Source organism: Petaurus breviceps, unplaced genomic scaffold (genome assembly GCF_028583685.1).
Source record: "Petaurus breviceps papuanus isolate PSGF00001 unplaced genomic scaffold, PetGlider_PUasm1.0 90977, whole genome shotgun sequence".
NCBI classification, from domain to species: domain Eukaryota; kingdom Metazoa; phylum Chordata; class Mammalia; order Diprotodontia; family Petauridae; genus Petaurus; species Petaurus breviceps.
This window is the reverse complement of record NW_027187391.1, coordinates 48,975,045-48,988,405: the sequence shown is the minus strand read 5'-3', so window position 1 is coordinate 48,988,405 and position 13,361 is coordinate 48,975,045. Positions and strand designations below refer to the sequence as shown.

At 36.3% G+C, this 13,361-nt stretch overlaps 1 protein-coding gene across 3 annotated transcripts in view; it reads right to left on the bottom strand.

Annotated features, from left to right (window-relative positions):
* The window catches only part of HACE1 (HECT domain and ankyrin repeat containing E3 ubiquitin protein ligase 1), a 100,667-nt gene that overhangs the window by 51,549 nt on the left and 35,757 nt on the right, over window positions 1-13,361 (bottom strand). For 2 of the 3 annotated variants that reach the window (XM_069077140.1, XM_069077141.1), the window contains exons 7-10: window positions 12,356-12,438; window positions 2,029-2,125; window positions 1,758-1,859; window positions 1,002-1,108 (exon numbers count right to left, since the gene is read on the bottom strand). The exons of the other annotated variant lie outside the window; for it this stretch is intronic. In XM_069077140.1, coding sequence (XP_068933241.1) covers window positions 1,002-1,108; window positions 1,758-1,859; window positions 2,029-2,125; window positions 12,356-12,438 — 389 coding nt within the window. The remainder of the gene's footprint in view (window positions 1-1,001; window positions 1,109-1,757; window positions 1,860-2,028; window positions 2,126-12,355; window positions 12,439-13,361) is intronic. 3 annotated transcript variants of the gene reach the window in all.

Sequence of the window (13,361 nt, the reverse complement as noted above, 5' to 3'; positions counted from 1 at the left end):
ATCTCCATCAACTAAAAGTTCTTTCCTTCAAGGTTCAATTCAAGCACCACTTCCACCAGAAAGCCTACCTTCAACCTACAGGTGAAAAATATCTCACCATATTCAAGTTTCTCACAGCAATTTGTTCTGAACTCCTCCTCCATTTTTTTTATCTCACTCCTCCATGTAGCATAGTTATCTGGATAAATTTGAGTCTTTTCACCCAATGTGTTCTAAGAATTTTGAAAGCAGTGTCTGTGATACATTTATATATCCAATTCCTAACACAGCTTCTTTTAGATGTCGAACACTTAACAAATGTTTACTGTTGATGAACTGAACAAAGCTGGAACTAACCATGGCCAAAAAAAATGAACACCTTAGAAACAACACTTTTCAAATCTCCAAGTTTTCCTACTCCAAACATGACAATGTAGTAATAGCAGGCATTTAAAAAACTTTTTCCTATAGGTGTATATGGTCCAGGAAAGGGAAATAAATAACTCTTTGCGGATTTAATTTGAGTTGGTAATGGGTCACTGAGTTCATGAAGTCTCATGAAGTACTCTAAAGAATAGATAGAAGGGTATACAGTTCAGGGGTGGAAAGTTCACACAGAACCAGGAGTTACACTGAAAATTCTCACAGCTATAATTTTTGTTCATATTGGTGGTTAACATTTCTGTATTATTTCTCATGTTTTCTTGGTATGAATTACCATTATCATTACTAATTCTAGTTAAATGTTTTATGAAATGTTAGGAATATATGCTCAAATCTACTCACTTGAGTAAGAAATCTGAAACTACCCTTTTAAACAAAATGAGATTAGTTTCAGTGCTTGACTGTCCTATCACTTCTGACTTTACTAAACATTAAAATTTGGTCAGTATATTATAACATCTTATTATTAAAAAGTAATATCCAAAAAGGTTAAATATTTCTTGGAGAAAAGGCCCTAAAAGTGATTAACCCAAGAGGTAGTTTCCTGTTGACTTGTTTTTGCATTTTCAAATTCTTACCTAAGCAGTTTATGACCATTTGTTGTAGCAACTTCAGCAAGACTTGTCAGAATCTTTAGGTACTGGCTTTCACTCTGCTGAGATAAATGCTCCAAAACTTGTCGCAACTGAATGTTTTAGAAATTTCAAAAATGTAAATTAACATTATAGTAATACATACAAATTCTCTGGTAAGCAGTCAGTCACTCTTTTAAAAGTTGGCCTAGAAGACAGGTAGGTAATCTTCCATAGGTAATTTTCTCTTTCCCAGTTTTGGAAGTTCAAGAAATAAGTTATTTACCCTTTGATAATTCCTCCGCCCAGAGTCCAGAGAGCAACGCTAATGTAATCTCTCTGCCGACTGCCCTCACCTTTCAGAACAGGAAGATGCAGCACTGTAGTCTGAGAATATCATGGAAAAATTTAGCAACTGTATGAAATTTAAGTTTTGCAGTTTACCAAAGCATACAGTTACAACAGAGGCAGAAATTACAAAGCCAGTGCAAATCAAGCCTGACAGTGAAAACAAACTTGAATAGAAGTTGTCATAGTTATCTTAGAGAAAGGTCAAAGACACAGAGGGCACAGACCTAAAACACTATGAAATCACTGGCTGAAAACTAATTCATACTTGTCTAAAATTGGCAGCACAGCACAAGTTATTGGATATTTGACCTTCACAGAAGTTATGCCATGAAAAATATCTATAAAATCTTACATGTAAATTTAACAAAAGTATATGCATATACACATACTTTTTACAAAATTTACTGTTACCATATTTTCTCGAAGGTCTTCATTCTGTGTCATTTGAATGATTGTCTGGAAAAGCCTAGGGTGATACTGAATTAATACTTCACAAGTTTCTCCATAGCCACCCTACAAAACAGTTATTTTAAAATAAATGTTAAAAGCGAAATTTCTGTTAAAATATATTTACTTGACACAATAAAAATGTTTAAACCTGACCTCCCATGTAAAGGAAAAAAATGAACAGTATTTATCATTTATCATGAAGTATACAAAAATAATAAAGAAAAGCTTATACCTGTACACACAAATCCAGAGGTGTTACTCCATTTTTATCTGGCAGATATTTTGCTCCTCGTAAAAGAAGAATCTGTGCTGTGTCTCTCTGGCCATGACTGTATAAAACAGAGTCAATACTAAAATTTATTCTTTTGTACTTAAAGTCATTATTTATTATGAATTATTAATGTCTGATAGTCCAAAAAAGCCCAGTTCTATTTGCATTTCTTGCTCCTCAAAAGAAGCTGCCAGACTTTCCTAACCCTAGGCCACACCATCACTAAGACACATAAACAGGCAATTAACATGAAAAATTTAATTTATAATCAGCTGACACTAAAGATCACTCTCTTACCCTTTCTTTCTTTATACTCTCTTCTCTCTAGGTTTCCGGAGCACAATTTTTTCCTTATTTTCCTCTTACCTATTTGACTTCTCATTCTCCTTTGCTGAACCTTCATCCAAGTCATGCCCTCTCACCCTACATGTCCCACAGGGCTATGTCCTGGGACTTCTCATCTCCTCCCTCCTCCTTCTCCCTGCAAATAAGTGACACTTGTCTCCTTGCTGTTCCATAAACAGATACTTCATTTCTCAGCTCTGATCATTTTCTGGATGTCTCTCCCGCCTGGAATATTCTCTTTCATCTCTACACCCTGGCTTCCCTGGCTTCAGTCAATAAAAATCCCATTTTTTAGGAAGTCTGTCCTAATCCCTCTTAATTCTTATGCCTTCCCTCTGTTAACTTATCTTGTAGATAGCTTGTTTGTACATCTTTGTTTGCTTGTTGTCTCTCCCCTTAGACTGGGAGCTCTGTGAGGGAAGGGAGTGTCTTCTTTTCTTTAGATCTTCACGACTCAGCACACATAGTAGGCAATTAATAAAATTAATAAATGCTTACTAAGTTGCCGAGGGCAACTAAGAATGTCCCTTGACTATGTGTTCGAGATTTCCCACCATTGCTTTGACAGGCTCCTCCTTTTCCCCCAGCCTCATCTTGATCTCTTTCCCAAATCAGTCATTTATTTATCAGATCAAATAAAAGCTATTGGATATGATGCAAAAGGGATTATTATTGTTCAGGTATAAGCTGGCCTCAGGTATAAATGGCCTCTGAGGTTCCTTCCAACTCTGAGATTCTATGCTTTGCCCCGCTTATTTCCCATTTTTTCTTTCCCAGTGCCACATACTGCCTTTACTGCTTACCCCTCAGGCCTCGAAGTACTTTGTTTTGTACCTAACTTACTTAACCTTATTATTAATTATTTATGTATTTGCCATGTCCCTGTTATACAAAAGAAACCCTGTTCTTATCTAAACTTCTTAACTCACATACTATAGTGCTAAGCACTTTAAAAATATTTGTTGAAATGAAGTTCATTCTATTCTTTTTTTTTTTATTTTTTGGAGTGTAATTAGGGTTGTGACTTGCCCAAGGTCACATGGCTAATTTTTGTGTTAAGTGTCTGAGGCCATATTTGAACTCAAGCCCTCCTGACTCCAGGGCCGGTGCTCTATTCACTGCGCCACCTAGCCACCCTGAGTTCATTCTATTCTAAATAAGCCTTATCTCCATTAAACATGCCTCCTAAAGAAAAATTCTATTTCTCCTCCATGACTCCTAAAGAAAAACTCTTAAATGAGCACAGTTTATCTTAACAATTTATAAAACACTGCATTTTAAAAGGATGCTGCTGGTGGCGGCTAGGTGGCACAGTGAATAGAGCACCGGCCCGGGAGTCAGGAGGACCTGAGTTCAAATCCAGCCTCAGACACTTAACACACCCAAAAAAAAAAAAAAACCTAGCCACGTGACCTTGGGCAAGTCACTTAACCCCAAATGACCCTCCAAAAAAAAAAGGGCAAAAAATTAAAATAAAAGGATACTGTTTCTACTTGCTGGACACGCATATTTTGGGTTTGTTTTTGATACTGTGCCCCAAGCTCAAATTTGCAAACTTGTTCCTCCACAATATCAGGATCCTTGAGAAGCCTCATTCCCCTGATGTTAAAGACATTCATTCTGTCAAGACCACCACTTTATTTTTAGCATTACATTATACCCCACATACTCAGCTTAGGATACACTTCCTCCTCTATCTTTTCTGCTAAGCCACAGTACCTGGGTAAGTATAAGGAATCAATTCTCTTCATCCATTTGCTTCACTTTTTCCCTCACCACTTTTATATAAGTATCAGAAGAAAATGGAAAAGGGAACTTAGCTCCAGTCCATTTTTATTCTAATAGAACTGAGAACCAGATGATCTCTGCTGTGCCATCTGCTGATACAACGCTAGTTTGGGAATGGCTACCACCACATTCCAGAGATCTTGATAAGCAGTTATTCCTTTATGCAGAATATAAAAATCTTAAAGTGACATTAAAAATTATTGATTTTGAGAAAAAAATCAGTGGGCAAGGGGTTCTTAACCTTTTTTTGATCATGGACAATTCTGGCAATCTGCTGAAGCCTACGGATCACTTCTGAGAATAATGTTTTCAAATGTATAAAATAAAATACATCAGATAACAAAGGAAACCAATTATATACTCTGCTGTTACTTGAAATAAAAAAGAGAATGTAGATGACAATGCTGCTAAATTTCAAAAGAATGAAGTGCTGAGTAACATATTATCAGATAGCCTGGAACTTCTCAGTGAAGTAGGCTATAGAAAGGGAAACAATAAGGGAGAAATAGAAATGTTTTCTAGCAGCAAGGAAGCCAGTTATGGTTATAGAACAAATTTGTAGTAGGTGAAGTTAGTTCAATTTAATGATTTTTGTCCAGGAATGCTCAACAACTCTAAGGCAGGAACAGAGAAAACAGATGGTATAAATTTCCCAAGGATGATGAATTATAGGGTGGAAACAATGCAAGGTCAAAGAGGCAAGGCATTTGAAGATATAAGCTAGTAATAGTCAAGTGGTTAACCACGGAGCCAAGGCTAGCATGGAAATGAGTAAAGCAAGAGTGCAGAAGATAAATTGGCAAAATGCATTAAGAGACCAAAAGTCACAATAAAAGCAAAGGGAATGTTTAAGATAAAAGAGGTAAAATTTCAGAGTTCCAGATCTTAGATGAAATGCAATTTTGAGAAATGGCAAATTTTAATGTGTCACCACGGCTGAAGTTAAGATGGAAAATGAGGGTATATTAGTTGAGAAACCTGAAAAAAATCACAGTCATATGTTTAGGGGTTTTTGTTTCCTTTTGTTGGGGAAAAGGGTGGATTATAAGAGATAGGAGTAGAGAAAATGAACATAAACCAAATATGAATTTGGGGTGGAATATGGCTTATAGTGAGCAGATAACAGCAAGAAGGATGGTAATTATAGTTAGAATAGTTTGGAAGTGGTAATATGAAGCAAGGACTGCATAAAATGTAGTAATAGCTATCTAAGTCATCAGAATGCATGCTAAAGGTTTTTTTGGAATAAAATGATTCTAAACAGGGGTGGCTAGGTGGTGCAGTGCATAGAGCACCAGCCCTGGAGTCAGGAGGACCTGAGTTCAAATCTGGCCTCAGACACTTGACACACTTACTAGCCGTGTGACTTTGGGCAAGTCACTTAACCCTAACTGCCCTCCAAAAAGCAAAAAAAAAAAAAAAATGATTCTAACATTCATTTTATATATAGATTATCCTTTCTAAATGAAAGTAATTTAAACTGTTAATTGAGTCATAGCACATGCTGTTTTTTTTAAGGTACCTTAGAATTATCTGGTAAATTTTTCAACTATCTTTTGTTCAAACTGTAAAACAAGAAACAAAGCTTCTAAACACTTCCTGGTTGGTCTTTTGGGCCCTTCAGTCTTACAAGGACTATTTGGCTTACTAAGTTCCTTCTCTGTCTCAAAGGAATTACTTTGCACTAAGTAGACGTCTGTTTAGACGGTTATAGTTAGTGTTTGTTTATCAACGGAATGGCTCCAATGTCAGAGGACAGAATCTGAGTCAGTTAATCAATGAATATGATGTTAGAATAGAAAGCATGCTGAGTTCATAACGGATACAAAGTGTTATGAGATGGAAGTTTACCGGGAAACAAATTGAAGTAGAAACAAAACCTCACATCTGCTACTCCACTTAATAGCCGTACTGATTACAGAACTCAGCATCAAGCAAGTAGTATGATGGAGAAGGAAATGACAAACCACTCCTGTATCCTGGTTCACTGGGTCATGAAGAGGCAAACACAACTGGAAAGACTGAACAACAACAGGAGAAAAGTCAAAGCCTACAGGATAGAAATCTATTCTGTAAAGAAAAATTTTTAACAGGATGACTCCAAATAGGGTCTAGGATTCTGAGAAAGAAGGCAACAGAACAAGCGTGATGAAGCAGCCTAGTGTAATGGAAAGAGTAATAGATTTAGAATCTGAAGCCTAGGTGGGAACCATCACCCTGCTACTATACCTAAAGGACTCTAACCAAGTAAGTTCAATTTTCTGGGTCTCAAGTATCCTCAATTCACAAAGGAAAAGGTGATAATTTCTAAATCCCTTAGAAACATTTTGCTTGTGGACAGATATAACTACATATTAATTAACAAGGTTATTATACAAGCATTCCACGTTACAGAAAATAAGCAGTAATCTGAAGATTAAAAAGAATTTTTTAAAAGGTGAGAGTCTGGACAGTCAAGAAAAATATACAACGAAACATACACTTCAAGAAACTTCCTTGGTTGCTACTAGTGAGACAATTTAAAAAAAACAATAATTACATATCTAGTAAAACATTCTTGAATTACCTCTCAACTTATTTTCAGTCCAGTTTTATCATTTCACAACTCTATAATTTGTCTGCAAATTTAACTTACACTATTTTCCACAGATTGCTCTAAAAAAATATATGAGGGTTGGTGAGAATTCCAGCACGTTAAGATACTGCTAAAAGGACTGACAACAATGAAATTGTTGTCCAATTTCTATCTCCTTTCCATAATGATGAACTTATTGCTCCATAATAACTGGTCCCAGAAATATATCAATACTTGACAATGTGATATCACAATGGTTTATTTCTAAAGGGCTATAAAATTCCCTAGCATCATATAAAATAGTTTCCAGAAATCCAGACTTCTTATAATTAGATCTGAATTCAGAGAAACAATGCATAAAATGATCCAAAACTGTGAGACAAAAAAAATAATTCTTAAGAATCAGAAACAAAACTCTAAGCATAAATATTTCTAGAAAAGGAGATATACCATGGGTTCTGACAAGAATGTAGCCCAGAAGATATAGACAATAAAGCTCTTAATCTTATACCAGGAGAAACTGATTCAATCTAATCAAAGCGATTTTACAGAAGTAGATTCCTATAAATTCTATGAAAAGAGAAAAGTAAGCCCCTCTGTTAACAGGCATAACCTCCAGTCTAATGGTAGACAAAGGAGAAAAAAAAACATAAATAAGATCTTTCTAGAACTTGGGTATTTCTTGGGCTTTCCCATGATTAATCATTTCTAGTGAGGTCAATACAGAATTTTCTTGAGATATCTGGATAAAAGTTAGACCAGAGTTAGACAAGGATGTTAAGCCCCCCCACAAAATATATAGGTAAGAGAGTAAGAGACTATGATGGAAATGACGTAGTAGTGACAATCTAAAAGGCAATGGAAAAATAAATAGGGGATATTAGTAGGCTACAATATATTATCAATAACTTGCTTGGAATAAATGGTATGAAAGACATTACCAAGAACATGTATGGTCAGGGGGCAGAGCCAAGATGGCAGAGTAGAAGCAGGAAATTTCATGGGCTCCTGCTACAACCACCTCTAATACCTGTAAAATATGACTAAACGAATTTTAGAGCTACAGAACCCACAATGTGACAGAGAGAAACAAATCTCCCACTGAAGCCAGCCTGGGAGGCCAACAGGAAGGGTCTATAGCACTGAGCTTGGAGAGAAGCATAGTCCCGTGTAAGCGGCACCGAGCCTGTGGCAGCCCCAACTAGTAGACCAAACCAGGCAGAGCAGACTTCACGAGAGTGAATCACCAACAGCTATGGTGGCTTCCAGACTTCTCAACCCATAAACACTAGACAGAAAGTAAAAGGTCAGTGGGAAACTCTGTTAGAACTGGGTGACAGAAGAGTGTGGCCCCCGGCCACTGCCCCCAGGGCAAGAGATGGCAGAGGTGTGGAGGCTGCAGCTGCAGCCATGTGACTGGCTCTGGAGCTCCTGGCCTGCAGATCATAGGGGGACCAAGTGACCACTCAAAGGGTAATCACTCTTGCTTTGACCTGCTTGGATCTGGATCGTTGTCTTGGGTGGTGGTCCTGGGATGAGAAATGCCAGTGTAACAGAGCTTGTAGTGGCTGTAGAAAGGGCACCCTCCTCAGACCTCTGATAACATTTGTGAAAACCCCTGTGACTTGGGACAAAGCTCTCCACTCTGCCACGAGCAATTGATATTTTTCCAATTAGTTAAATCTGACTTTATTTGTGTGAAAAGTGTTTTGTAGTTATGGTCATATAGGTCCTGGGTTTGTTTTGGCAGGTAGATCCCCAAATATTTTATAATTTCTACAGTAACTTTAAATGGGATTTCTCTTTCTATCTCTTGCTGTTGAATTTCATTGGAAATATAGAGCAATGCTGAAGATTTATGTGGGTTTATTTTATATCCTGCAACTTTGCTAAATTTATTTATTGTCTCAAGTAGTTTACTTGATTCTCTAGGATTCTCTAAGTATATCATCACATCATCTGCAAAAAGTGATAGCTTGGTCTCTTCTCTGCCTACTTTGATTCCTTTGACTTCTTTTTCTTCTCTAATTGCTACTGCTAACATTTCTAGTACCAGATTGAATAAGAGGGGTGATAGTGGACACCCTTGTTTCACCCCTGATCTTATGGGAAATGATTCTAGCTTCTCCCCATTACAAATAATACTTGATGATGGCTTTAAATAGATGCTACCTATTATTTTAAGGAAGGCTCCATTTATTCCTATACTTTCTAATGTTTCTAATAGGAATGGATGTTATATTTTGTCAAAAGCCTTTTCTGCATCTATTGAGATGATCGTGTGGTTTCAAAGCTCTCCACTCTGGAAGCAGAGTTCTACCATGCCAAAGAGCTCAAAAGTCAAGTAAGTGGCTGGCAGGATAAGCAAGCAGAGGAAGCACAATCAGACCACAAAATCCTTTTTTGGGGAAATAAAGATCAAAACATGGAATCAGAAGAAGTCAACAAAAGGCAAAACTCCTACATCAAAAGCTTCTAAGAAAAATATGAACTGATTACAGGCCATGGAGGATCTCAAGAAGAATTCTGAAAATCAAGTAAGAGAAATGGAGGAAAAACTAGGAAGAGAAATAAGAATGAATGATGCAAGAAAATCATGAAAAGCAAGTCAACAGCCTGCTAAAGGAGACATAAAAAAAATACTGAAGAAAATCACACCTTAAAAAATAGACTAACTCAAATGGCAAAAGAAGCCCAAAAAGCCAATGAGGAGAAGAATGCCTTAAAAGGCCAAATTGCCCAGATGGAAAAGGAATTTCAAAAGCTCACTGAAAAGAATAATTCCTTCAGAATTAGACTGGAGCAAATGGAAGCTAATGACTTTATGAGAAATCAGGATACTATTAAACAGATCCAAACAAATGAAAAAAAAAATAGAAAGCAGTATGAAATATCTCAATGGAAAAACCACTGACCTGGAAAATAGATCCAGGAGAGATAATTTTAAAATTACTGGACTACATGAAAGCCATGATCAAAAAAAGAACCTAGAAATCATCCTTCAAGAAATTCTCAAGGAAAATTGCCCTGATGTTTTAGAACCAGAGGGTAAAAATTGAAATTGAAAGAATTCACCGATCACCTCTTAAAACAGATCCCAAAAAGAAAACTCCTAGGAATATTACAGCCAAATTCCAGAGTTCCCAAGTCAAGGAGAAAATACTGCAAGCAGTCAGAAAGAAACAATTTGAGTATTGCGGAAACACAATCAAGATAACACAAGATCTAGAAGCTTCTACATTAAGGGATCAAAGGGTTTGAAATATGATATTCCAGAGGTCAAATGAGCTAGGATTAAAACTAAGAATCACCTACCTAGCAAACTGCTTCAGGGGAAAATATGGTCATTCAATGCAATAGAGGACTTTCAAGTATTCTTAATAAAAAAAACCAGAGCTGAACAGAAAATTTGACTTTCAAATATAAGAAGCAAGAGAAGCATGAGAAGGTAAACCGGAAAAAGAAATCATAAGGAATTTATTAAAGTTGAACTATTTACATTCCTACATGGAAAAACGATAATTATAACTCATGAGACTTTTTTCAGTATGAGGATAGCTGAAGGGAAAATATATGTATATATATATATATGTATACATACACATATATGTATGTATAGGAGGGTGTATGTGTATATAAATACATTTGTGAGTGTGTACATATGTGTACATGTATACATAGACAGAGGCCACAGGATCAGTTGCATAGGAAGGGATGATATCTAAAAAATAAAATTAAGAGGTGAGAGAGGAATACAATGAGAGAAGGAGAAAGGGAGAGACAGAATAGGGTAAAGTATCTCATATAAAATAGGCAAGAAATAACTGTTACAATGGAGGGAAAGAATAGGAAGGCAAAAGGGAATGGGTAAACCATACTCTCATTGAATTTGGCTTAAGGAGGGAATAACATACACACGCCATTGGGTATCTTACCCTACCGGAAAGTAGGGGGTAAGGCGGTAAGAGGGGGGATGATAGAAGGGAGGGCAGATTGGGAAAGAGAGTAGTTAGAAGCACAGACTTTTGAAAAGGGACAGAGTAGAAAAGGGTCAAAGTAGAAAACAGAATAAGTGGGGGGGCAGGATTGGATGGAGGGAAATGTAGTCTTTCACTATATCTACTATTCACATATACTATTTCACTATATCTACTATTCACATATCTACTATGGAAACATTTTACATAACTACACATGTACAACCTATATTGAATTGCTTATCTTCCCGGGGGGGGGGAGGGTGTGAGGAGGGAAAAAGAGAAAGAATCTGGAAATCAAAGTTTTTTTAAAAAATTTAAAAAAATTTTTTAATTGTTTTTTTTTGCATGCAACTGGGAAATAAGATATGCAGTTATACAGATTCTGGGGTATAGAAATCCATCTTGCCCTACTAGAAAATTACAGGGGGATGGCTGAGGATATAAGAGAGAGCAGATTGGGGCAAGACTTGCTATTTTGGGGTGGGGGCAGAGGAAAGACAGAGAGAAAATTTGTAACTCAAAATCTTGTGGAAATGAATATTGAAAACTAAAAATAAACAAATTTTAGAAAAAATACACGTATGATCAAATAGAAGAGGTGTGTCAGTCAGTTGGTGAAAGTAAGGAATAATACATAGACAGCTAGAGCACTGCAGTAGTAGACACAAAATACTTTAGACTCAGGAAAGGTCTCCAATGCACCTTCAGCAAAGAACTTAAGGAAAAACACAGACAAGAATCAAACAGGATGGGAAGAGAGCAATTTGAATATGAATGATCAGACCACATAGGCATGTCCAAAATAACTCTGAAGGTGAAGAAAAGTATTAAAGGAGTGACACTGAAGCAGACAGTTCCCTCAACAGGACTACTTGATTGCTGTCCAGAGTGACATTGTGTTACTTCTACCAGTCATTTCTCACTATGTTTCTAACTTGTGGGAAACAAAAACATAGACTCTCCTTCATTTTACAGAGGTAAATGAGGAATGAAGCCTAAGGAAACAGGGCCAGAAAGCCAAATACCTTGCCCAAGGTCACATTAGACAGATAAAAGCAAAGGCAGGACTAGAACTCAGGTTTTCTGATTTCCAATTCAGTGTTCTTTCCACCATAGCATACTTTTTACTTGATTACATGCATGGAAAGAAAACATTTTAAATTTCAACAAAAGACATAACATAAACTAGATTATCACTGCAGCAATCAGCAGTAGCTGTAACAAAAATGTTGTCTGCAGAAATAACCTTTTAAAAAATACATGTTTTTAGATGATTACAAATAATTATTTAATTTGCCAAAGAATGCTATAGGGCTGAACAAAAAAGGGGGAACTGGAAAGAAAAAACTGATTCCCAGAAAATGTACATGACTAAATTAAGGTATTTAACAAAGATAAGAAGAATGAGAATGTAATATCCTCTTTCAACCAAGCACGCTAATCACAAGACCATGTTGTCCCTTAAGTTATATACTGCACAAAAAGTACACAGTACTTAATATGAAACAAAATTTATTTGATTTGAAGTTTTAAGTCCCACATATTTTCTTACTATCATATATTGTTTTTGAAAATTATTTTTAAAAGTAAAATACCATACCTGCAAGCAAAATACAATGGGGTAGCTCCAGACACATTTGGCCTATTAATATCAGCACCACTGTCTAGCAAGCACTGTACTGTCTGAAGGGAAAAAAAATTGAGTCAAAATAAAGCTAGAGAAGAAAGCATATCATTTTCAACTTATAAAACCAACTGCAACACATATAAGCAAGATCTTATTCACATCCAAAACTTTCCTAAAATTTAAAGATATTTACATACATTTTTTAAAAAAACACATTTAAAATTTCTCATATTCAACAGTAATCTACCAAAGTCTCACTCTAGTGAAGAATTCTGTATTAGTTAAATTAGTGTTAGTTCTTACAGGATAGCATTTACTATAGGAAGTATTAGAAGGCATGTATATAACATGATCCTAACAGCATGAATTCCCAAAGGCAATATAAGGATACAAGGATAGGACGGGATCTCAGAGGCCATCCAGACCAGGATTTCTTAAACTTTTTCCATTTGTGACCCCTTCAGTGTTTCTTTAACACACAGTTTAAGAAATTCTAGACCAACTCATACTTACACAAGAATCCCTTCTATGATAGCTCCCCAAAATAGTCATCTAACCTTTACTTGAAGGTTTCTAGTGAGATAGAAGACATGACACCTCAATGTATTTATCAAGCCCCGACTCTGAGCCAAGCACTGTTGTAGGCACTAAGCAAGGAAAGCCATTTCACTTTTGTATAGTTCTGATTATATAGTTCTGGGAAGCTTTGTCTTACATCAAGTTTCAGATTTCATTCTTTTTCTCCAGAGTGAATACTGCTCAACCGATACAGCTATAGCATAATCTTGAGACCCTTCATTATGTTCCTCACCATCATTTGAATCCTCTCCAGCCTCTAAATGTCCTTCCTAAATGTGGTACCAAGAAATGAATATTCTTGATGTGGTCTGCTCAGGGTAGAACAAAATAGGATTCTCTTGGGTTATATATGAGCTTTCTCTTGAAGCAGCCTAAGAAGACTACATTAGCTTTTCTGGTG